General features: G+C 38.2%; 1 protein-coding gene across 1 annotated transcript in view; it reads right to left on the minus strand.

Annotated features, from left to right (window-relative positions):
* Nucleotides 1–992: 992 nt before the first annotated feature.
* The window catches only part of THSD7B (thrombospondin, type I, domain containing 7B), a 904,077-nt gene continuing 878,727 nt past the window's right edge, over nt 993–26,342 (minus strand). Inside the window, exons 26-28 of the mRNA XM_006834598.1 lie at nt 25,360–25,552; nt 21,043–21,130; nt 993–2,187 (exon numbers count right to left, since the gene is read on the minus strand). Of these exons, the coding sequence (XP_006834661.1) occupies nt 2,106–2,187; nt 21,043–21,130; nt 25,360–25,552 (363 nt within the window). The 3' untranslated portion in view covers nt 993–2,105. The remainder of the gene's footprint in view (nt 2,188–21,042; nt 21,131–25,359; nt 25,553–26,342) is intronic.

The following is a 26,342-nucleotide window of genomic DNA, read 5'->3' on the forward strand; positions in this document are numbered from 1 at the left end:
TCCTGACTTTTAAGGAGAATTCTGCCTGTGCTTCTTCTAACACAGATCTGTTTGTTCTTCTGGCACTCCGTAGTATTTTATTCTTCTTCTCCAACACCATGACTCAAATGCATCAATTCTTCTACAGACTTCCTTATTCATTGTCCAACCTGAAACTCTACCCAGATTACATATTTTTCTCTAATAGCTCACTATGAAATGTCAGCATTATCAAATGTCATCATTTCAGAATGACCTTACTTGATAAACATATCCAAAGTAGCACTATGAACCCTACTTGCTCTACTCCATGCTCCTCTATAGTTTTGGTCATAATTTTTAGCACCATGTGAAAATATTTTATTTGTATGTGTTTATGACAAGCTTTGTTTCTATTTCTCCTTCTGAGTATGTTGAATGCTCTAGTGATAATTTTATTAACATCATTTTGAGGATCAAGGAACTGAGACATAGGGCATTTATAAATGGCAAAGCCAGCTCTTAATAGAGATTATTAAGGTTTCAGCAAAAATGGACATGTCTGGTAACTGTTTTCTCCACTATGTTATTAGAATGAGCTACTCTCTTTTTTGTTTTCCTTTTTCTTTCCAAAACATGGTGCCACTGGATAAACATTCATTGAAGTTCATTTAGTTGTGCAATTGTTAACTGGATCACAGGGTACATGAAAACAATTTGTAGCGTGAGCATTGTATTATCTTCCTAACATTTCCACATTCTCTGGTCATTTGTTTGCATTATTCCAGTCACTTGTTTTAGTACTCTCTGAGTTGTAAATATTCCTCAAAAGCCACTCCATGTCATTGTGACTGATTGTCAGAGTGGATACCAGCGTGGTGAGAACTCAGGACAAGATTCCTTTTCTGTCAGTGATTTCAGTTGTCAAGCTCTAATACAGTAACATACACATAGATGCAGATGGATATTAAAACTTTTGTTTTTGTCAAATCAAGGGCACTCAGCAGTGAATAAATCTAGAACAGGCAGCATTCCAGTCTCTTGAACACTTTATTTGTTATAAATACAACTCAATACCACAAGATGGCACCTTCTTACTTTCAACACCTATGATTACAAACAATTACCTTCATAAAATGGTCTCTGCTTTTTAATGTGTTGTTTTAGATAATAATTGAAACCTTATAAAAGCAAGACTTTCTACAAACAGGACCAGTGTTTGATGTATATTAAATGAGGTCAGATAATTAAATTCAAGAAAAGAATTTATAAATATTCAGATAAGAAAATTGAAATTACAAAAGCAGAGTTTGCCATCATTAAAATGAAGTACAACTGTGTGTGGCTAATGCTATATCTACAAGGCTAAGTTTTTGTTAAAATACAATTTTAGTACTCAAATCATCTCCCTCATCCGCCAATGTAGCCACCTATTTCAGTTGTACACCCCTAGCATTCAACACACATTTCATTCAGTAGCCACCTGGCTTCCATCTATCCAGCAGTTATGCACAATCTACTCTTTTTAATAGACACACCCCACCCATGAAATGCCATCCACCCCTAGCTACAAAACAAAATACAATATTTAAAGGTAAAAACTCAGAGAATTTCTGAAATGGTAACCCATTCTCTCTGTGTTCATGAAAATAGGCAATCCAATTTGAAAGTTTTTGAACCAATGTAAACTCTAGAAAACTCAGTGTTGACGTATGGAAAGAATAAAGATGTGCACTAATATAGTGCGTAAGGATGTAGTGTCAGACTCATCATTTACAGTAAATGCCTTGATTAGACTTTCCTCCGGATTGTCATCATGCTGCTGAAGATACAGATTACTCAAGTCTGTGGGAATTCCACCATGGTTTCCTCCTCCCATTTCCAAGCAGGAAAAGAAGGGCTTTCAGGTCCCTTGGGAGAAACAAAAAATAAAGCACTCATACCCACAAACAACTCGAAAACAAAATGGCAGACCTAATGATTGTTGACTTCAGTCCATGAAGTTGAGGCAAAATTAAGTTTTCAATATTTGCATTCTGCCCAATATATTACATCATGAGATTCCTCAAAAAACTGAGAAGTCTGAGAGCTACAAAAGAGAAAGCGGTTAAGGCAGTTGATGTCTACATTTGGATTTCTTTTTCAGGTTACATGTCTAAATCTCCATCGTAGGCTAAGGTCAGAGGCTTCTGTTGGGGAGGTGTGCTTTGATGTGGTTTTGGCTTCTTGCTGCAAAGAGAAAAGAATTCCACATATAAAGAAAGTTCATTGAGCTCTGTGTCATGTGACAATGACAAAGTTATGGTATAGAAATTCACATGGGTGAATGAAGAGTCGTAGAGTTTGAAGCTTTCTCTTTTGAATATTTTAATACTTTAACCATCTTTTAAGAAGAGAAATAATTTTTTCAAAATTGTTAAAAAAGATTTATTGAAAACAATGAACTTGGTGACAGGGCTATTTTCCAGTCTTCTTTTTGGCTGTAGACTGTAGCGTGTGCTAATCACTAATTCTAAGCTACTGCAACCTCCATATCACTGATGACTGACATCATTAACAGCTACAGTAGACAGGCTGCCTTGTTTAACACCTTCTTGTTTTTAAATAAACACAATTCAGCCCTGGCCTGCAAGCTGACATTTAGCTGCAAAGTCACTGGAATCTATATCAGAACAAATTTCCAATTCTGCTGTAAGCAAAGTCAACTCTCAACTCTAGCTAGAATGCTACTTCCGCAGGCTAAGGGAGGCTACTATTTCCTCTTGCAGAAAGCGAGAGAGAAACAGCACAAGAGAGACTGCAGTTGAGTGACATTCCTACCTCACACAGCCCAGGTTGTTGTTGTTAAGTGCCATCGAGTCGGTTCTGACTGTGTATAGGGTTTCTGAGTGGCTGGTGAGCTTGAACCACCAATCTTGTGGCTCAAACTGACTTTGCAGTCCAGTTCATTAACCCACAGCATCATAACAGGACTCCCACACAGCCTAGATCAGGAGCAAAATACTCTGCCTTTCATGCCTTGTTTCCTATGAATCTCAGTTTATATGTATTATTAGTTATAGTTTGACACTTCCGTTTGTAGTGCCATGTTTGGCTATTCTTTTTAAGCCTAAAGTCTAGCTTTCTTTAGGTTGAACTCACCAGTAAGAAGTGATCTCTTTCCTAAATAATAAATTTCTCTAATATTTATTTTATTGGAGCATCTGTGTTTTATTGGATACATGCTATGTGCCAAGCCTTTTGCAAAGTATTTTAAATAAACTATCTCAGTAAATCCTCAGAACAACTTTGAGAGGTAGGCATTAGCATTTTTGCTGTCGTGTGATTCCAACTCATGTTGGAATACTACATGTAAATCAGAATTGTTAAGTGTCATTGAGTTATTTCCAACTCATAGCAACTCTGTATAGGGTTTACCAGGAGTGGCTGGTTGGTCCGAACTGCCGACTTTTTAGTTAGTGCTTATGCTATAGTGCCACATCAGAAGAGTAGAACTTTGCTACTTACATAGGGCATCTAGTAGCTGATATTTCAAAGCTAGATCACCAGACCTTTCTTCTGGGTGAACTCTAACCTCCAACTTTTTGCAGCCTTGCACATTAAGTATTTGAACATCCTTTGCCTCTGAGTAAGGACTGCAGGTGGTGGTGGTTTGCTGTGGAGTTGTTTCTGACTCATAGTGACCCTGCATAGGATCCCAAGGCTGTAAATCTTTACAGGAGCAGAATGCCTCATCTTTCTCCAGTGGAATGGCTAGTAGTTTCGAACTGCTGACCTTGACGTTAGGAGCCCGACTATGCTAACCACAGAGCAACTAGAGAGAGGTTGATTACCTTATCTCACCTCTCTGAGTGGCACAACCTGAATTCTAAGCAAGTCTAACACACAGACCTATGTTTTTACCCTCTTTCATGTACCCTCCCTTTGTCAATGTCATCCATTTGGCTCTGGTTGTTAAGTGCCGTCAAGTCGATTCTGACCCACAACATACCCTGTATAGGGTTTTCAAGAAGCAGCTGGTGAGCTTGAAATACCAACCTTGCCGTTCAAATGATGTCTCAGTCTGACACATTAGCCCACTGCGCCACACCAGGAGGCTCTAATTATTTTTGCCTTGTACATATGAACTAAGTTTTACACTCTAAGTAAATTTAAATAAATAAATAAAAAACATTTCTATTGCATTCTGGAATATCCACAATGTTGTACAGCCATCATATCTGATTACTTCCAGATAATTTTTGTTATTCCTAAAGGAAACTCCATACACATTAAGCAGTTCCTCCTTATCTTTCCCTTTCCCCATTCTCTGGCAAGAACTATTTCTGTCTCTATGGATTTTCCTATTCTAGATATTTCATATATATAGAACATACAATATGTGGTCTTTTGTGCATGCCTTTTTTTCACTTAGCATTGTTTAAAAGTTAATTTGTTATGTGAATGCTACCACAAAGCAAAAAAAAAACAAAAAAAAAAACAACCCAACATTTTATATATATATATATATATATACACACACGGTTTCCGAGGCTGTAAATCTTTACGGGAGCAGAAAGCCTCATCTTTCTCCCGCGGAACAGCTGGTAGTTTCGAACTGCTGACCTTGCGGTTTGCAGCCCGATTCGTAACCACTACACTACCAGAGCTCCATATATATATATTAGTTGTTAAGTGCTGTCGAGTCCGATTCTGACCCATACTGATCCTGTATAGGGTTTCCAAGGAGCAACTGGTGAGCTTGAACCACTGACTTTGCAGCTCAAATGAATTTGCAGTCTGATGCATTAGCCCACAGCGCCGCACTAAGACTCTCTCTCTGTCTCTCTCTCTCTCTCTCTATATATATATATTTTTTTTTTTTTTGATGAAATTAAAAATTAAATGTATGTATGTATATATATATATAATGAAATTAAAATGTCCAAGTTTTAATTCAAGGAGTAACCTAGTAATGATTTGATGTTTGTAGTAAATTATTAAAGCTAAAGAGATAAATTAAATGTGATAAAACAAAAGGAAATAAAGCAAGCACTGAAAGGAGCCAGAGATCCAGTCTAGGACCCTCATCCCAGGACTTGCTGACTGTAGTGCATGGGTAGTGGTTGTGCAGTCAGGGACCTTGCCTTCCAGGTGGGATACCTGGGTTTGATTCCTGACCGATGTACCTGATGGTCAGTCACTACCCTGCTGTCAGTGGGGACTTAACATGTTGTTATGATGCGGCATAGGTTTCAGATTAGAAAGATAGGTCTGGTGACCTATCTTTCTACTTCAAAAATCATCCATTGAAAACCATCAGGATAAGAACTCATCAATGGGATGGAGCAGGACCAGTAGCCAGTCAGGACATGGACAGCACCTAACAACAAAAAGACCAGCGCTTCAGGCAAACACAGTCCAGCCAGAGAAATCCTTAACTTTCTCATTCCAAGTTCTTCTCAGAATTCCTCCTTCTCCTTTCAAGTTCACAGAAAAGTTCATGCGTGATTATCTAAACAATATGTAACTTTTTTTTTTTAGTTTTTATTGTGAATTGAGTGATAGTTTACATGGGAGTACATAAGCTTTACATTCATCCTATCATATTTTGTTTCATTGCAATGATTATAATACCCTCCATGCATCATCAAACAACCAAAGGGTACACCCTGCCAAGTCTGCCCCCACCCTGGCCATCAGCACACAGACCCTCTCACTCCATGAGTACAGAGTTCCCAGCCTCTCCATCTCTCCATGTCATCATCTCTGCCTCCATCTCTGGCATCACTGCTTCTCTGGATAGGGTCCCACACTCTGCTCTTCTCCCTTGATGGTGCCAGGGTCCTCCGCTCTTGGACAGCAAAATCAACCACTGCCCTCCTTTTGTTACATATACCTTTACATTTGCAACACTCACAGTCAGTCCTGGTAGCAATTATTCACTATTGAACCACAAGAGTCGTATCCTTATCCCCATCTCCTTTCATCAGCCCCTTCCAGACAGGTTGGAGATTCTATCTTCCCTGCACCCTCTGGAACTAGGAACCCTCTTGAAAGCTTGTAAGCCAGTCACTTCTTGCCTTTGAAGTTCCCACCCCATCCCATTTTGGGTAGCCAATGTCTAAGTTGCCCATCTTCGTCAACCTTGTGTACTGAGGGGGTGGGAATGATCCTTGCTGTAAAGATTTGTTCCCTTCTTTTGAGCTACTGTATCCATAAATATAGGTCAGGTTCATCAAATTCTAGTGAAATACTCTTTCTTTCCTCTTCTTTCTTCCTCTAGTCGAGTTTTGATCATCCAGCCATTGAAGCCAAGTCAAGTGGGTACTATCGGCAAGTATGGGTGTTCTTGTGCATCTCCCCTCACTTCATATCAACTGGACACTTCACTCTCCACTCTAGGCTCTGTCTCTGGGCCCAGGAGTCCCCAGGTCTTGCCATACTGCTGTCAAACCAGGTCTCAACCCAGGTTGTCAGGAGTCTATCGTACATGGTTGGACTTAGATCACAATTTCATTGCTGTTTTTCCCCTACTTCCCCTTATTGGTTGAGCAACGTGGACACCAGCAAGACCATATGCCTGTTCATGTATTCCCCTTGAGTCTCAGTCTTAGAAGGGGTTTGCCCAAAGGGGACCCGATCACTTGCATTGATGGCTCCTGGTTAAACAACTTGTTTGTTCTTGTAGTAATCAATTAGACTACCATTATTGCTTTTGATTTTTCCTGCTGGTCTTTCTTTCAAGAAGTATCTTCTGTTCTAGCTGCTCCAGACTGATCTGCTTGTTCTTTCAAGTAGAAATTTCCCACCTCAAACGATTCTGGATAGGTTTCAGGATTCCACTTAATGTTCTTATGCAATGCAAAGACTCCACAGGAAGCCTCTTTCACTGGGAAACTTATAGCGCCCTTTAAGGACTTACAAGCTTTCTATGGTGATGTTTCTGGCTATTCCTTTCTCTCCGACTCAAGTGTTTGTTTTACAATAGTAGGCAAGGAAAACCAAGATTCAAAAGACAGCCAAACATCTTAACATTATTTCCCCCTTTTACCCATTCAAACCATGCCTCAATCCCTGTACCCCAGACCCTGTTTTTCTGAGGTTAAGCATATATTATTATTTATCTCTGTCACACTTAGTCCAAGCAAACCTGCCTAACTGTTCTCTCGTCCACCTTGTTCTTCCATTCCCCTCTCCCTTTTGTGTATTCCCCCCACTCAGGCACTCAAACTATCCTGTTTCTATTCCCTACCATGTGCTGAAGCACCCCTTCCCTCCCCTCACCAAATACACCCTGGCAACCAGCAAATTTTTTCTTCCTTTTTAGTGTGGATACTTTTTCTTAAGCTTTTACAATAATGGTCCTATGCAGTATTTCTCCTTTTGTGACTGAATAATTTCACTCGATATAATATCCTCAAGGTTCATCCATGTTATCCGGTGGCTTGCAGCTTCCTTGTTATTCTTGAAAATAGCGTAATATTTCTATTTCGTGTTGTACCAAAGTTTGTTTATCCAATCTTCCATTGATGGGCATTTAGGATGTCTCCATCATTTTGCTATTGTAAACAGTGCTGATATGAACATTGGTGTGCATATATTTACTTGTGTTATGGCTCATATTTCTTATGGGTAAATACCAAGTAGAGGAATTGCTGGATCATAAGGTACTTCTATTTCTAACTTTCTGAGGAAGTGCCATATTATTTTCCAGAGTAGTTGGATCATTTTGCAATCCCACTAGCAATGTAGGGGAAGGTCCCAGTCTCTCCACATCCTTGCGAGCATTTATTGTCCTCTACTTTTTTGATCTTTGCTGTTATTGCTGGTGTGAGATAATATCTCCTTGCTGTTTTGATATGCATTTCTCTAATAGCTAGTGCTCGTGAACATTTCTTCATATGTTTGTTGGCTGCCCATACCTCCTCCTTGGTGAAGTGTCTGTTCATGTCCTGTGCCCATTTTTTAATTGGGTGGAGGTGTTGTAGTTTCCTAGAGTTTAGAAATTAGTCCCTTGTCTGATGCATCGTGGCAAAAGATTTTTTTCCCATTCTGTGGGTTCCCTTTTTACTCTTTTAGTGAAGTCTTTTGATGCGCATAAGTTTTGAAGTATTAGTATGTCCCAATCATCTATTTTGTCAACTTTTGTTTTTATCATTTTAAAAATGTTTGGCAGTCTGTGTGTGTCTTATACTAGAACTCTTACATTTATTCCTATTTAATCATTGTTGGCCTTTATAATTTTGGGAGTCACATTTATGTCTTTAATCCTTGCTGACTTTGTTTTTGTATAAGGCTTGAGGTAAAAGTCTTGTTTCAGTCTTTTGCATATCGTTTTCCAGTTCTGCCAGCACCATCTGTTGAAGAGACTTTCTCCTTCTCATGCGATATACTTAGGCACTTTGTCGAAAATCAGTTGGCTGTATGTAGATTGGTTAATTATTTGCGTTCTTAATTCTGTTCCATTGATCAATGTGTCTTTCATTGTACCAGTACCAGGCAGTTTTGACCACTGTAGCCATGTAGTAAATTTTGAAATCAAGAAGTGAGAAGCTTCCAACTTAATTTTTCTTCTTAAGCAGTGCTTTGCTTATCCTGGGTCTCTTTCCTTTCCATATAAAGTTTGTAGTTGTTTTTATTTCTCTTTGAAGAATGTTGTTGGAATCTGGATTGGGATTGCATTATATGTGTAAATTTCTTTGGACAATATTGACATTTTCACAATGTTAAGTCTTCCTATCCAGGAACATGGTACATTCTTCCATTTTTGTAAGTCTCTTTTCGTATCTTGTAATAGCATTTTATAGTTTTCTTTGTCTAGATACTTTGTTTCTCTGGTTACATTTATTTTTATGTATTTCATCCTTTGGGCGGCTACTGTAAATGGTATTGTTTTCTCGATGTCCTTTTCAGCACTGTCATTGTCAGTATAGAGGAATCCAACTGATTTTTGTGTGTTGATCTTATACCCTGCCACTTGGCTGAAGTCTCCTATGAGGTCTCGTAGCTTTTTTACTGAGTCTTTGGGATTTTCTATGTATAGGGTCATATCACCTGCAAATAGAGTTTTACTTCCTCTTTGTATGCCTTTATTTCCCTATCTTACCATGCAGCTCTTGCTAAGAGTACCAGGACAATATTTAATTGGAGTGGTGACAAAGGGCATCCTTTTCTGGTTCCTATTCACAGAGGGAAGGCTTTCAGTTTCTTCTTCATTGAAAGTGATGTAGGCTGTTGGTTTTGTATTATTGTTGTTAGGTGCCATCGAGTCAGTACCAACTCATAGCGACTTTATGCACAGCAGAACGAAACACTGCATGATCCTGGGGCAAAGTGTTGCCACACTTGAATCCATCAATGCTGCTACTTGGCCAGTCCATCTCATTGGGGGGGGGGGTCTTCCTCTTTTTCTCTGACCCTCCACCTTACCAAACATGATATCCTTCTCCAGCGACTGCTCCCTCCTGCAAATATGTCCAAAGTATGAGAGACGAAGTTTGGTCATCTTGGCCTCTTAAGGATCATTCTGGATGCACTTCCTCCAAAATGGATCTATTGGTTCTTTTGGCAGCCCATGGCACTTTCAATATTCTCCTCCAACACCACAACTCAAAGGCATCAATTCTTCTATGGTCTTCCTTATTCACTGTCCAGCTTTCATGTATATGAGGTTATTGTAAATACCATGGCTTGGGTCAGGCACACCTTAGTCCTCAAGCTGACATCTTTGCTCATCAACACTTTAAAAAGGTCTTGTGCAGCAGATTTGCTCAATGCAATACGTCATTTGATTTCTTGACTGCTGCTTCAGTGAGTATTGATAGTTGATCCAAGAAGAATGAAATCCTTGACAACTTCAATCTTTTCTCCACTCATAATAATGTTGTTTACTGGTCCAGTGGTGAAGATTTTTGTTTTGTTTACATTGAGCTGTAATCCATACCAAAGGCTGTGCTCTTTTATCTTCATCAATAAATGTTTTAAGTCCTCTTCACTTTTAGCAAGCAAGGTTGTATCATCTGCATATCACAGGTTGTTAATGGATTTTTATATACATTTTTAATTATGTTGAGGAATTTCCCTTCAAGACCTAATTTGTTAAGTGTTTTTATCAGGAATGGATGTAGGATTTTGTCAAATGCTTTTTCTGTATCAATTGATATCATGTGTTTTTTTCCTATTTATATGGTAGATTAAATAGATTGTTTTTCTAATGTTGAACCATCCTTGCATCCCCGATACGAATCCCACTTGTTCATGATGTATTATTTTTTTTGCTATGCTGTTGTATTCTGTTGGCTAGTATTTTATTGAGAATTTTTGCATCTATTTTCTTGAGGGATATTGGTCTATAATTTTCTTTCTTTGTGATGTCCTTCCCTGGTTTTGTTTTAAGGGTTATGCTTGCTTCATAAAATGTATTAGAAGTTTTGCATCCTCCTCTATCTTCTGGAATAATTTGAGTAGAATTGGTGACAGCTCTTCCCTGAATGTTTTGGTGGAACTCACCAGTGAAGCCATCAGAACCTGGACTTCTTTTGGTTGGGAGTTTTTTGATGACCTGATCAATTTCTTCTTTTGTTATGGGTCTGTTCAAATTTTCTACTTCACTCTGTATAAGTTTAGGTAGGTCGTGTTTTACTGTTAACTCTGCATAGTATTCTGTTATTGTCCTTTTGAGTTCCTTTAGTTCCATTGTGACATCACACCAGTGGTTTCTAACACATGCTTTTTGTGTTTTCTCCCCCTTTTCTTTTGTTAGGTTTGCCAATGGTTTGTCAATTTTATTAATCCTTTCACAGAACCAGATTTTTGTCCTGTTGATTCTTTGTGTAGTTTTTCTGTTGTCTATCTCACTTATTTCTGCTCTGCTCTTTATTATTTTTTTTCCTTTAGTGACTGTAGGTTCCCTCTGTCTGTTCCTAATTGTTGGAGATGCAGTGTTAATGTGTTAATATTCTTTCTTATTTTTGGATGTGTGCATTTATTACAATAAATTGTACACTCAACACCACTTTTGCCATGTTCCAAAGATTTTGGTATGTTGTGTTTTCATTCTCTAGGAACGAAACTTTGTGAGTTCAAATTTAATTTCATTTAGTACCCAGTCGATGTTCAGCAGGGTGTTATTCAGTTTCCATGTATTCAACTTTATTTCCTTGGTTTTCTTATTGTTGATTTCTAGTTTTATAGCATTATGGTCTGAAAAGAAGCATTGTCTCTCTTTGTACTATTTTGATGTTTGTAAAATTATGGAGGCTTGCTTTGTGACCTAACACATGGTCAATTCTGGAGAATGTTCTATGTGCATTGGAAAAGAATGTGCATTGTGCTGTAGTTGGGCTGAATGCTCTGTACACATCTATGAAATCAAGTTTGTTGATTGTGCTGGTTAGTTCCTCGGTATCTTTGTTGAGTTTGTCATTGTTCTATCCCTTTTTGAAAGTGGCGTATTTAAAATCTCCTATTATATTTGTCTATCTTTTTTCAATTCGAGTAGGGTGTGCTATATATATCTTGGTGTGCTTTCATTGGGAGATTAGTATTGCCATTCCTGCTTATTTTTTATTGCAATTAGCTTGGTATATATTTTTTCCATCCTTTAACTTTTAGTCTGTTACTGTCTTTGTGTGTAAGGTCTCTCTTGTGCAGGCAGCATACTGAAGGGTCTTGTTTTCTTATCCATTCTGCCACTCTTTGTCTCTCCACTAGTGCAGTTAATCCATTGACATTCAATGTAATTATCAATAGGTATGAATGAACTGCTGTAATGTTAATTTTTTGTGGTGCTGCTTTGTTCTGCATGCCTACTTGGCTGAGTTCATGGTTTTTGTGTTATTTCTTGTCAGTTTCTTCTTAGTTTTAATGTTTCCTTGTTCTACTTGGATCTTTATTTTCATGGTAAGTTGTAATGTATTTACTTTCTTGGAGGTTATCCTGTAGTCTATTAACATTTTCCTCCATTTAACACAGTCTACTGTATCCTGCACACTACCTGATCTCCCTCACCACCTGGATCTCTGTTCCTCTACTTTTCCCTTGTTTGAAATTGTTATTATTTTGATCTTTGATTGGCCTCACAAAGTCCTCTGAATTCATTGTTAAATTTTTCTTCTGTTCTGAACTCAGCTATCTGTCGCCACGTTTGTCAGTCTCTGGTTGTTGTCTCTTCATTTAAGTTTTCATTCCAAAGAACTCTCTTTAGGATATTTTGAAGCTCTGGACTGGCTTTGACAAAATCTCTTATCATCTGTTTATCCTGGAATGTTTTTATTTTACCATCATATTTGACTGACAGTTTTGCTTCATAGATGATTCTTGGCTGGTAGTTTTGTTTCTTTTAGGGTTTTATATATGTTTCCCCATTGCCTTCTTGCCTGCTTGATTTCTACTCAGATGTCAGAGCTTAATCTGATTTGCTTGCCTGTGTAAGTAACACTTCTCTTTTCCCTGGCTGTTTTTAGAATTCTCTCCTTGTCTTTGATTTTGGAGAGCTTGATTAGGTATGTCTTGGTGATTTTCTTTTGGGTCTATCCTTTCTGGAGTTTGTTCAGCTTCTTTTCATTTTTCAGGATGTTAGGGAATTTTTCTTCCAGAAGATCCTGAACTATCTCCTCCATGGATTTCTGTGATTCTTTCTGTTTCAGAATGCTGGTTCTGGTTTCCATCTCTTCTCTTCCACTCCTTTGCCCTTTCAGTGTATTATTGTCCATTTCTGATATTTTATGATTAATCATCTGGACTTCTTTTTGCAGGTTTTGAATTGTTTCCAATGCTATATCTATCTTTTTTATTGCTCCTGTAGCACTTTCTTGATCTCTGCCTTATTTTCCCTCCATCCCTCCGTGGAGCATTTGGATATGTCTCCATGTCATTCTTCTGATGGGAAGTCTATGTCCGCCTCCAGCTCATTTGTCTCAGTTACTCTTTTCTGGTTTTGGACATGGCTAACGTCTTTTTGTTTTGACATTTTCAATAGTTAGATGTGTTTTCAATGATTAAAGGAATGTATGTTGCTGTGTTGTTAAGTTTACTGATTGTGTCCTGGTGGATGTGATCTGGAGATAGGCTTCCCTTTTCACGTGTAATGGGGCAGCTTGACTTTGGCCATGATTGCTGTCTCTTCTTGGGTAACATAGGGAGAGAAAGCTATCACTCCCAGGAAAAAGGTGAGACAAAGAGCACTAAAACAGAAATAGTATAAAAGCAGAGACAAAAACCACCACTCACAAATAAAAATGAAACCATAGCTGACTGTCAAGTAGCCTTTGCTACACAGGTCAGTGTGTGTGCACAGTAGAAACATCCAGCAGTGGGTGGGGGTGTCCACTTGCTCGGAGCCCTCCTCTATTCACCACTGTGGAAGTGCACAGATACTGAGAAATGAATGGAAGAAAGACTGTTCACTGTTTTTATCTCTGAAGGTCAGTTAGGTATCTGTGTAAGCACAGTGTAATTCTCAAAATAGCTGTGTCCTTGTATATAGTAGTTGGTGTTGGCTCTTACCTTTTATGTTGGGATTTTACATGGTGCACATATGGTTTGACTCTATGGCCAGACCTGCTGTTTCTTGTTAGGTAAAGCAGAAATAATGGATCCTGCCCAGGTCAACTTTTTGGGCTGAGTCTCAAAGTCAGACGTCATAAGAAGCAGCCAAAGGACTAGCCTGTGGGACTGATGGGGCTCCCAGGGACCTCCTCCCCATGCCATGGGAAAACTAACTATTGGTGCAATTCTGGACCTTTTTGAGGGTGCACTTCCACCCACCTGAAGGTGTCTGGGTTGGACAGAGAGGTTGCAACAGGGGAGAGGAGGAAGGAAAAGTGTAAATCTATCACACCTCTTTTTCCAGATGCCACTCCATGGTTTTTAGTGCTGTATCACTGTATCAGCCTGGCTGTGGCCCCACACTCTGATTTCAGCCCAGGCTGAGAGGCCTGCAGGCAGTGTCCTGAACTATTCAGAAATCACAGTTCTTTCCCTCCACAGTCAGATTTCTCCACCAATGGGCATAGGAAACTGATGCCTATAGCTTACACTAGATCCACAAGTCTGGAGCTGCTCTGGGAAAGCATGGTTTTTTTAATGACTCAACTGAGGAGCCTCTCTTACCTGTCTCTGCTTCTCCCATTCCCCTGTAATATAACTTTACCTTAACATGTCTATTCCAATGGTTCTAATTATTTTCTTGGCCCTGACTCTAGCACAGATGAAGAGGCTGGGGAAATACAAAAGTGACAGAATACTGAACTGTGGCAGAGCTGATGGGTGGCTTAATGTCAAAAACATGATAAGGAAGTACATACAAAATGTCAATAAGGACTTCTCTTCTCTGGGTTTTTTTTTTTTTTTTTTTTTTTTTTTTTTGGCTAGGAATGACAGAGACATAGACTGTTCCAAATACTGTTTTTGGCAGTTCACTTACTTGGCATTTGTAAGGGCTATGGACCATGGTGGAATCCTGGTGTGGTGCTGTGGGTTATTGCGTTGGACTGCAAGTCAGTTTGAACCACAAGATTTGCAGTTCAAATACACCAGCTACTCCTTGGAAACCCCATACAGGGACGCTATGAGTCAGAACTGACTCAACAACACTTAACAACAACATGGATCCTGGATCCTCATGGCATCATAGTCAAAAGTGCTTGGCTGCTAACCAGAAGGTTGGCAGGTCAAATCCAGCACCCGCTCTGTGTGGAAGAAAGATGTGGAAGTCTGCTTCTGTAAAGATTACAGACTTGGAAACACTATAGGGCAGTTCTGCTCTTTCCTATGTTGTTGTTAAGTGCTGTTGAGTCTGAGCTGACCCATAGCAACCCTATACAGGGTTTCCGAGGAGTGACTGGTGAGTCTGAACCACCAACCTTGCAGTTTAAATGGCTTTGCAGTCTGGTGCATTAACTCACAGCGCCACACCGGGGTTCTTTCCTATAGGATTGCTATAAATTGGAATGGACTTGATGGCAATGAGTTTAGTTTTTTATTGTGCAAAATACTCACAGGTGGTAGAAACAACTGGTTAAGGGCTGTGTACTAACTGGAAGGGTGGTGCAAACCATTCAGAGGCACCTAAGAAGGTCTGGTGACTTGTTTCTGAAAAATTAAAGCCTCAAAAACACTTTAGTCAGACACATTTGAGGTCTCCCTGAGTTCAAATTGATGCGATGGCAACTGGTCTGGTTTGACTTATTGGGAAAATAGAAGTGGAAAGTAGGGAGGGTTGAGAACAGGAGTTAAGACAAGGGATTGAGATGACTGAATCTTTATAAAGAGATCGTAATATTGCTTGGGAGACATGTGAACTTTGGCAGCCTCTGTGGTCTGGGCTTAAACCATGCATAGATACTTTTATACTCGTTTCCATATAGGAAATGATAAACAGTGTGTCAGTTTCAGGAACAAACAGTGGGTTTCCTAGTCCATAGGCCTTGGGTCATTGTGTGGTATGTGGTATATTGGGGATCACTGTGATTAAGATTTAAGATGAAATATTTTCATACTATATAAACTCTCCTTTGACCAGTGCTAAAATCATAACTAAAAAATGGATTTCGACCAGTGCTAAAATCATAACTAAAAAATGGGTTTCAACTACTGGTCTTGATTTTAGCAGTCCAGTGCTTATCCTACAGTATGACACCAGGACTCCACAAATGTGTGAGAATTGTGAATATTTATGTAGTGTAAAAGATATTAACATCGTCTTAAATGCTAGAAATGACTAAAATAATGTGTTAATTTTCTGGATAGCTGTAGCTTTGCAACACTTTCTGGCCAGGTTAAGAAAAGTCAAAGAGGATGAGCTGAGTGTCGGGACTGTCCTGGGCGAAAGGAGCAACTAGAAAGAAGCCTTGTCTTTAAGATCACCAGCTCCTTTTTTTCCTTTGTCCCTTAACTGCTATCTATTTCTTGCCATCAGAAATGTTTCTCTTCAATTCTCATCAAAACCTGGTATTAAGAAAGGTGTGATTGCCTCAGGTCTTACAAATACCTAGCACATAAGCCACTGCCACCACCAGTCTTCCTGCAGCCTAACCGATATCCCTAATCCATCATAGGATTCTTTCCTGTTGAGTCTATGTGAAGCCTCATAAGTCTTTCTAATGGAACATGCTGGACAGCCACCACCATTTTTAGATTTGGCACAGGGATAAAACCATTATGTCACCTTTGCTGTGAAAGACAATTGACTTACACTTTCAAAGTGACCTCTTCCAGGGCCATTAGCTTCTTAGCAATGGATAAGAACATTAAACCAGCAATCTGAGTTCACTGTTGAGTGATAGGCCCATGCTAGGTACGTCTCAGCACCTTTCAACTTAAGCCACAAGAACCCCTCCACCCTGAACATATACACCTTAGGTGAACAGACATTAAAGAATTTGATGAAAGTATAAGTCTTTTGCTTTGGCAGCTTGTGAGGTGTGCTTGTGAGGTGTAAGCCTGTAGAAGTGTAGCACCACTCTCAGACTTGGGAAGAATTAGAACCCATTACTGAGTTGTGTTGGGGAGGACAGAATGGATGTAGTTACCTGGGTCTCTTCCAGGCACTATGTCTGGGCTTACTTTAAGCTCACTCAATGGTTATCCCTACTAAATCGCCTCAAGAATCTTTCTTGCCAGGAAAGCTGGAGCATCCGTAATATTTTTAAAACTCTAAACACTGATGGCAGACATGCAATGCAGCTGAACCAAGTGGTCCTTAAGAATACTATTTTTCTATATTTTTGCAAAAGCATTTCCAAAAGCTTTATTATAAATTGCTTTCATCTAAAGTATACACCTAAGAACTGACATATTATAGCAGTTCTCTTGTCTTAAGCCTGCTATTTTGACAAAAAGATACAATCTCCCAAACTATCATCCTCTCATTCTACTGCAAGCTATTTAATAGTATTAGATGCTGTGAAAATATCTATTCATATTTCTTTAGGCAAATGGTATGTGTTTTGTTATCAATAGGATGGTCCCTCGTTTTACCTATGAGAAGAGTGCCTCCAAGAAATGTGAAAGCTATAGATGTTGCACTATGCTGAGTGTAAAGAGGTATTAGGATTACGACAGAGACGGAAAGATGAATAGACAATGCATGCACTCTGGGGTCAGAGAAACCTGGCGTTTATTCTATCAAGCTGATGACCTTGTTGTTGTTAAGTGCCACTGACTCTGTTCTGACTTATAGCGACCCTGTTTAGGGTTTCCGAGGAGCGACTGGTGGGTTTGAACCTCTGACCTTTCAGTTAGCAGTCGGGTGCCTATCCCACACTACCACACCAGGACTCAGACAAGTCATTTAATTTGACTGAGGTTAGCCTATTGAAAACAGCAATAACTACCTAGATTACTCAAGGCAATCTATGTAAAGTACTTGATGCTTGGTACATAAATAATACATTTTCCTTCTGATTTTGTCTCTAAAGTTATGGGTAATAAAATTGTTTATATTATCACATTCATTTATCCACCCATTTTTCTATTTGTTCAGTAAATATTCATCAAACTTGTACTCTAATAAAAGGATCAATAACACATAGTCATTACCCTTTTCTCTGAAAGAAAGGCCTTGGGGTTTTGTAAAGGAGGCAGGTGTTTATACAAAGAATGACAATACCAGCATGAAGTAAATATCACAGTGGAGGTAGAGACAAGCTACTGCAGACTGATAAGAAAATGTTGGTATGTGAGTTTGGCTGGGAAGAACTCATAGACTCCCAATAGCTACTGATGAAAAATTCATTTTGGATGAATGAGCTATAAGGAGTAAACAGAAGCCTCCTTGGGGAACTAGAAGATATAACTCTAAACCCTAATAAAAACTTTTCTTTTTAACTCCCAAAGAAATATCTCTTTGAAAGAGGTTGCAACCATATATTAAAGCCCTATACAATATTGCAGGAGCACGGTGGTTCCATATGATGATAAGCACTGGACTGCAAACCACAAAGTCCTCAGTTGGAACCTGCCAGCTGCTTCACAGGAGAAAGATAAGACATTCTGCTCCCAAGAAGATTTAAAAAGCCTTGGAAACCCTATACAGGGTGGCTATGAATTGGAACCAACTTGATGGCACTTAACAGCAACAACAACCCTGGGTTTTACAAATGGTTAAGCAGTGGCTCAAAAGTTCAAACCCACCCAGAGGTGCTTTGCAAAATCTTCGGAAATATTTCAGTCATTTAAAAATATTCTCTAGAGTCCAGTTTTATTCTACTCTGAAGCACTTGATGAAGCCATGTTATCTTTACAATATAAAAAGTAGTGTTGGCTTTTTCAAAATGAAGAAAACAAATATACATACACAGAACCAACAGAATGGTCAGCTTTTCTAATATATGTCAAAGTATTTGAATCTTGAGATAAAATTTCTGAAAACAGCAGCACATACAGAATCAAAAAAGCAATTATATGAAATTATATCAAACAAGTTGGATAGAAATAAGTAAGGTTATCCTGAAAAAATGAATTTGAGTCAAACTGTTAAGAATATGAAATTGGCAAAAATAAGTATGTTATAATGAAATATCAAAATACATATTAGGGAATTTTTTTGAGAATGTATAATTAAACACACAGATTATTTGCTGAGCTATTTACTATTTTATCTAAATCCAAGAAAGTTTATTAAATAATCAAAAATGTTTTCTTTGGTGAAATGAAAACTTGTTATATATTTGAGTATATTCAACACTGCCAGTTACTCAGCGTCTAAAGAATTAGTAAATGAAGTAGAACTAGTTATTCAGGTTTAACCTATGAAAGAATTTAGTTGACTAGCAAGCTGCAGGATGATGAGCTTGGTTTTACTGTCAATGAGATGTCATTGCTGGCTGATAGGAGCAGGAAAGGCAGTCAACCTCTGGAGCAATGTTTTGTTTCAAGAAGACCTATATGGCTCTGTGGGTTAATGCACCAAACTGCAAGGTCGGTGGTTCAAGCTCACCAGCTTCTCCGTGGAAACACTATACAGGGTTGTTATGGGTTGGGATAGACTCGACAGCACTTAACAACAACATGTGGCTGCAAACTGCAGAAGGAAGCAGATGCAATGAGTCCAAGTACGGAGCTACCATGCCACTCCTAGAGGGAAGTTATTAGGGTCTGGCACTAGGGATGAAAAACATAGATATGAGAAAAACAGTATGTAAATATTGATATAATTGGCCCCCCTCCCCCCAAAAAAGTAAGGAGGAATCCCACTGATATAAAAAACAAAACAGAACTGCAAAGTTACCCAAATTTAGCAAAGTAAATAATTTCTAGAGCCTAGTTTTTTATATGGAGTTCTGGTATAGAGCTGTGGGGAAAAGCACTGGACAGGAAGGTCAGTTTGAACCCATAGGTCAGCAATGCAAGCTCAGTAGCTGATCCTTGGAAACTCTATACAGGGTTGCTATGAGTTGGAACTGACTGTACAGCATTTAACCACAGACCCAACATCATTTAACATGTTTTGTATAGAGAAAGGCCTCAGTAAATATTACTGAAGGGATGCATTATAGTGAAATATATATTTTTAGGTTGGAGAGAATGGAGAATTGTAAAAAGGAACATTTTTTGTTACAAAATGTTAACTATTTTACTTTCTTAGATATTTGTAGGAAGAAGAAATCATAGAATCTAAATTTGGTAATGTTGCAATCAACTGTCATGCTTTTATAGATTCATAGAATATTTTATTATTGTATTTAAAATACACTGTATTGTCCTAGTGTCCTGAGAGCATTTTCCCATTTGTAAAACATTCATGCCCTATGTTGTCCTTTAAGATCTTTTCCTTGTTGTTTTTTCTGGTAGCAAGTGCTTTCTAGTCCTATGAACCTCATATAGAACATTTAGCTTCCCACTTTCTCATTAAGACAGGATGTAGGTAGTATTTAAAAAAACAACTAAACAAATCAAATATAAAAACTGATTAAAAAAAAAAAAATCAACCAAACAAACAAACATTTGATTATAGGGTGACTAACCAACCGAAGGTGTTACTTTTCACTACAACACTGTGGAAACATTAGCTGGATAGAAATCCAATTTCTAGAGATTCAGTTTCTATCACTCTAGGTGGCAGAAAGAATTAAAGCCATCTTATTCTCATCACCAACTTACAATGACCAAGAGAAAAGATGCAAAACCCTGTGTAGCCTTGGAAAAAGAATGTGAAGCTAAATATACAAAGGCTGGGTTTAAATTGAGATTAAAACTTGGGTAAAGATTCTCACAGAAATAGTCTATAAGACAGTTGATGTATATAAATATCTCTATGTGAAGACAAAAAGTACAGCAATAGTTTGATATTATAGGGAAAAAAAACTTTGGAAATTCTGCTTAGGATGCTAATAAAATATTCTTAACACATTTGAAAACATGCAAATATATTCTGTCTGGTTTCAGGGGCAGCTCATCAACTATAATATATTCTGTATACTAAACTAATTATAATTTTTCTGAGAATAATACATTTTGAGGAACTAGTCACTTAAAAAATGGAGTTTCTGAATTTAAAAGTTAGTTAAATTTTCTCTTATAGCTGGTCATTGTAGATAAACATCAGGTACTTAAAATGCACTAACAAGATGCTTGAACTAGGCAATTTGATCTAACTAGATCTAAACAATCATTTAAGAACTAGAATTATCTAATGCTATCTTGACTGCATGTTAGAATTACCCTGGGAGGTTGTTTTTTTTTAATATCCTGGTCATCTGGCCACACCCAACATTAATTAAATCAGAATCTCTGAGGGGTGGGGCCTAAGCATCAATGTTAAAGATATCCAGGATATACCAGTATCAGTCAAGACTGAAAATCACTGATATAAAAGGTTTTACTTAAATCAGTAATGTGTGGATTCTTTGCCTAATGATTTGTTTTTCTTACCTAGCCTTCTGGTATTTTTAGAAAACTAAATAAAAGAATTTTGTTATTTTAAATGAGCACAATTAAGATAATGATCTCCTATTTCAACAACTTGAGAACAGTGAATTCCCAATTCTACTACTGGAGATTATTTGTGGTCTCAAAGGTCATGTTATAATGATCTTGACAAAAGTTTTCTGGTAGTAAATACAACACTAAGGAATATAAACTTTACTAATTAGTACTTACCAAACAAGGTAGGAAGTAAATACTAGGAAAATCATGATAAGAAAACCACCACCTGAAACGCCATAAACCCAAAGTTTTACTCGGCCATCTGTTTAAAATAGAGATAAAATAAATAGTTTAGTGTACAATAATCTACAGCATTTTAGAGTAGTATAATGTCTGACAACCCCAAGTTGCCATTAATTCTAGACTCGAAATGAGTCTCGGCATCTTGTTGTTGTGAAATGACGTCGAGTCTGACCCGACTCATTGCAATCCTATATAGGATTTCCAAGGAGCAGCTGGTGAGTTTGAATCACTGACCTTGCAGTTCAAACTGACCTTGTGGTCTAATGCCTACAGCAGCACACCAGAACTCCTTAGATAGTTTCACTGCAGGTGCTAATGATGTTCTAGCGTATTTTGTAATTTGCCTAATACAGTGAGGAATTGGTAAGGTTCTTTCCTGGAACATCATTGGAATATGGTTCCCTAATGGAAGTATGTCTGTGAAAAAAGTAGATATCAAGTATATTAACAGATTGTAGGCCATTCTGACTAATAGTGACCCTCTAGGACCTCGTGTGGGGTTACAGGATAATGCAATGGACTGCAAGGTCAGTTTACACAACAAGGTTGCTGGTTCAAACCCACCACTCACTCTTTGGAAACCCTACACAGGGTCGCTATGGGTGGGAACTGACTCGAAGGCACCTAATAACAGCAACAACAGAACCAAGCAGAAACTGACTCATAGTGATTTCAAAGCTATAAATCTTTACAGAAGTAGACTGTCAGAGCTTTTTCCCATGAAGCATCGGGTGGGTTTGAATTGCCAACATTTCAGTTAGCAACTGAATACTTAACAACTGTGCCACTGGGCTTCTCTAAATTATATTGTCAATTAAATAAATAATGTTGTTGTTAAGTGCTTTTGAGTTGGTTCCGACTCACAGCAACCCTGGATAGCGTTTCTGAAGAGCAGCTTGTGGGGTTGAGCCGCTGACCACACAGTAGCATTTTCCTTGAACTTTTGTTGAAATAACCAGTTCTCATCACTCTTTGATCTTTAGCAAATTAATACTAAAAATAACACTAGTTGGAACTGCATGGAGCTAAAATGTTCATCTGAATTCTGATACTTGTGTAAATGGTCATAAGCATAAATGTGACAGCTATCGTATGTGGTAGTTGTTAAGTGCCGTCAAGTCGGTTCCGACCCATAGCGACCCTGTACAGGGTTTCCGAGGGTGTAAATCTTTACGGGAGTAGAAAGCCTCATCTTTCTCCCGCGAAGCGGCTGGTAGTTTCGAACCGCTGACCTTAAGGTTCACAGCCCAATTCATAACCACTACGCTACCAGAGTTGGTCGTTACTGAATGTCAATGTCAAAAACAAAGTGAAAATGCTAGACAGTTAATCTTACTGGCAACTATTATTTCGTAAAAGTCATATCTATTGACCTGGTGTGGTGCTGCAGGATAAGCACTAGACCACAAGATCAGTTTGAACTGCAAGGTTGGTGGTTCAAGCTCACCAGTCGCTCCTTGGAAACCCTAGGCAGAGTCACTATGGTTCGGAACTGACTCAGCGGCACTTAACAACAACAAAATCAATTGGCAGACTACTTGTATTTATGTGTGTGTGTGTGTGTGTGTGTGTATTGACATATAAATGGATTACAGGAAAGGAGTTCAACATATTTTGACAATGTAAAAAAGAACAAAGACGAAAAGTATAATTAAGAACCAGTTTCTACATGCAAAGGCAACTACTAAGACCATTTGAGGGCTCTGCTTCCTGAATGATTTGTTCTTGTTAAGTGCTGTCAAGTATGTTCCAACTCATAGTCACCCTGTATAGGGTTTCTGAGGAATGGTTGGTGAGTTCTACTCTGCCCTACAGAATCTCTTTGAGCAGGAATCGATTTGATGGTAATGGATAGAGTTAATCAACACAAATCATAAAAACACTCGAGTTTGTGACTTTTACTGTGTAAGATATGGCTTGACTGAATTCTGTTTGCATGTTGGTTTGATAAATGATAGAAAATTGAAGTGTTTCCACCAAGATAAGGATTTTACTCTAGTTTTATGTGTGCATACAGCTCCTCGTAAATTCTATATAGGGTAGCTATGGGTCGGAACTGACTCGTATAGGGTAGCTATGGGTCGGAACTGACTTGACAGCACTTAACAACAATAAGACATAGCTAACTAAACTTAGAATTGTACCGACAAAGGCAATGCCTTAGCATCCCAGAGGAATTGCTTTCATTCCTGAAACGTATGCACACACAGAAGGTTTGGTATAGTACATAAATGTAATTAACTGAAGGACCAAAATACACATATCAGCATCCTACTCTAAAGCCTTTGCTTTGAATAAAGTCACAGGTTTGCTTACAGGGCATTTTCCAGCTTCAGTCAGGTTTTAGAGTGAAGCAGTATGATTTTCTATGGTCATCAAACTTTTAGCAAAGCTTTGAATCCGATCTCTTTGAAGCACTAATGAATCTGCTACTCTCTTGCCAAAAAAAGAGAAAAGGTCTTCTCTGAGGGAGAACACACCTTATTTCTCATGACCCAGAAAATCTGATCAAGTCAAAGTTTGAGAGGAGACAGTGCAGCTTTTATGTGGTTCATTAACAAACAATTAGCATAATTGTTAAAAATACATGTATTGATTAAAAGGTCTTCCTCTTGACCTCTCTAAAGAGTTAAGACAGCTACCAGTTTCCGGTAGCCTTTCCACCTGTCTTTGAATTTGCAAACATGCGAGTACACACACACACACATACATGCCAGCACATCCCCCCTCCACCCCCACCAAAAGTAGAAAAGTTCCATAGTAACTCACTGTGATTTTCACTTAATATAAGTTGGAAATATTTCCTTACTAGTTTATACTCCATGTATGTCTGAGTAGAACTGTGCTCCATAGAATTTTCAGACTGATTTTTCAGAAGTAGATCACCAAGCCTTATTTCCGAGATGCTCTGGGTGAACTAGAACCTCCAAGATTGTGTTTAGCAGCAGCCAAGTGCATTAACTGTCCCACGCAAGGATACTATGGTTGTTAGGTGCCTCCAAGTCAGACTCTGACTCAGAGTGTACAAGGTTTCCAAGGAGCGACTGGTGAGTTTGAACTGCTGACCCTGCAGTTCAAACCAACCTCGTGGTCCAGTGCTTTGACCCAGCATTGAAAGATTTGAAGGCTGTCAAGTTGATTCCGACTCATAGCAGCCCTGCACAGGGTTTCCAAGGAGCAACTGGTGAGTTCACAGCCCAGTGCTGATCTTTTGGTGATATCATTGCACAGTGATATCATTGCACAGTTGTGTACAGTTGTGTAATGTTTTTGTTTTAATATTACTCTATTTGTGAACTTCTAGGTTGCTACCACTCATTTGCTATATAAGAACGAATCATAAAATGAATGTCATGTATATACTTTTTTCAGTAGTTGTGCAATATACATGTATGATTAATTCCTAGTGTACACATTAGGCCAAAATATATGTACATTACAAATCCAAGAGGTAGCCTCATTATCCTCCTAAGCAGTCATTCAAATTTACATTGCTAATGGGAGAACCTGATGAAAGCTACAGACTTTCTCCTCAGAATACAAATGCATTTATACACATTATCTAGCCATCTATCTATCTATCTATCTATCTATCTATCTATCTAGATAGATAGATAGATAGATAGATAGATAGATAGATGCATAGATAATGTGTATAAATGCATTTGTGTATATATAATCTCCACATACTAATTAAGTTTATAGACAGATTCCCAAAGTCCATCCAATTGTTAAAGCTTAAGGACTTCACTTATGGGACTTGAGACTCATTTTCCTTGGACCTCACAGTAATTTTCTTCTTAGAATAAAGACCACATAGACCTCTGAAATTAATATTTAACTATTTTGCCAGTATTCTCAAACCAGAGAAGTTTCAGGGACATTTTCTGAAAGTTCCATAAGAATCTGTTCTATTTTTTCTTCCATTTCAACTATTTAAGCAAATTCATCTAAACAAAGTTATTTTCCTGAGATAATTAACAATTGAAAGACATTTTTAGGGGATAATATTTCAGTGCCTCCTAGATTGGAGTAGACAGAGCTATCCTCAATCATCCATGAGAACATTTTACATTAGATTTACTTTAGAAGGCACCATATATTATAGTAGACTCAAGTTAGAGAAATATTGGACTGGACCGTATTGCCTCTTCTTTCCCTCCTCTTTTCTCCATTTGTCATGAGCAGTAATCCAAATATGAAACCTTACCCATAAGAAGATTGACATTTCTTATAGCAGAAACATACCAGGATCAAGGGGTTGAAGAGACCATCCTTTAAATATATCGTGTATTTTTGAATTCACAGGTCTGTTTTTTCCAGCAAGATTTTTAACATCTGCTTTTTTATCCTCTGAGCCCGGTACTTTCATGCAGTAATCCAGGAAGCCATTTGATCTCATTATCTCTGTATAGCCCTTCTCACAACCACAGACTCCACCCTACAACAGAACAATATTACTAATGGTTACATAGTTAGTTGTGCAGAGGCAAAAGAACAATTTAAATGCTGGAAATGCTTAACGTGCATGAAATACCGTGGCAATTTAGGGTTTCCAGTACCTTGTTTTCCATTAAGATGAAAATCCAATAAACACTTCATCTAACTGAATTCAACTCAACACTTAAATATATCATCCAATGTGCTAACAATTCTGACACCTTTCAAATATGAAATCACAATGCTTTGAGGATACAGTGTATTAGCTACATCCTTTTCTATTTATAGAGATGTTTAAGGTATGAGAGGGATATTCAACTCGACCCTCAAATGTTACATATTTCTACTCACTCACTCTGATCTACTTTGCATTCTGAGAAACAAAGCAACAAGGAAATCTATACACTATTTTTTTCAAGGTCTGCTGAATGCTTCTACTACCTTCTGCCACTGACTTTAACTTGATAACCTCTCTGTTGATATACTTGGTTCTGCACACAAGAGGGCAGCCAAGGGCCTGGAAAGACAAAGGACAGAAGAAGAAAGACTTCACCAAAATCACACATCGAAGAGGATGAAGTCAAATATCTCTCTAAATTCATCCTTTGTTGTATTAAGCTGTGTTACACAATGTCACAAACCTAGTTGGTTGGAATCATAGAGATTTGTCTGTGGATTTCTGGCCATTTTCATGTATAACTTCTCCAGAAAGCTGATTATGATGAGATGCATAATAAATAAAAATGTCTGTCTGTTTGAAATCAAAGAGCACCAAGATATATGAAGGAAAC

Source organism: Chrysochloris asiatica, unplaced genomic scaffold, assembly GCF_000296735.1.
Source record: "Chrysochloris asiatica unplaced genomic scaffold, ChrAsi1.0 scaffold00012, whole genome shotgun sequence".
NCBI lineage: Eukaryota > Metazoa > Chordata > Mammalia > Afrosoricida > Chrysochloridae > Chrysochloris > Chrysochloris asiatica.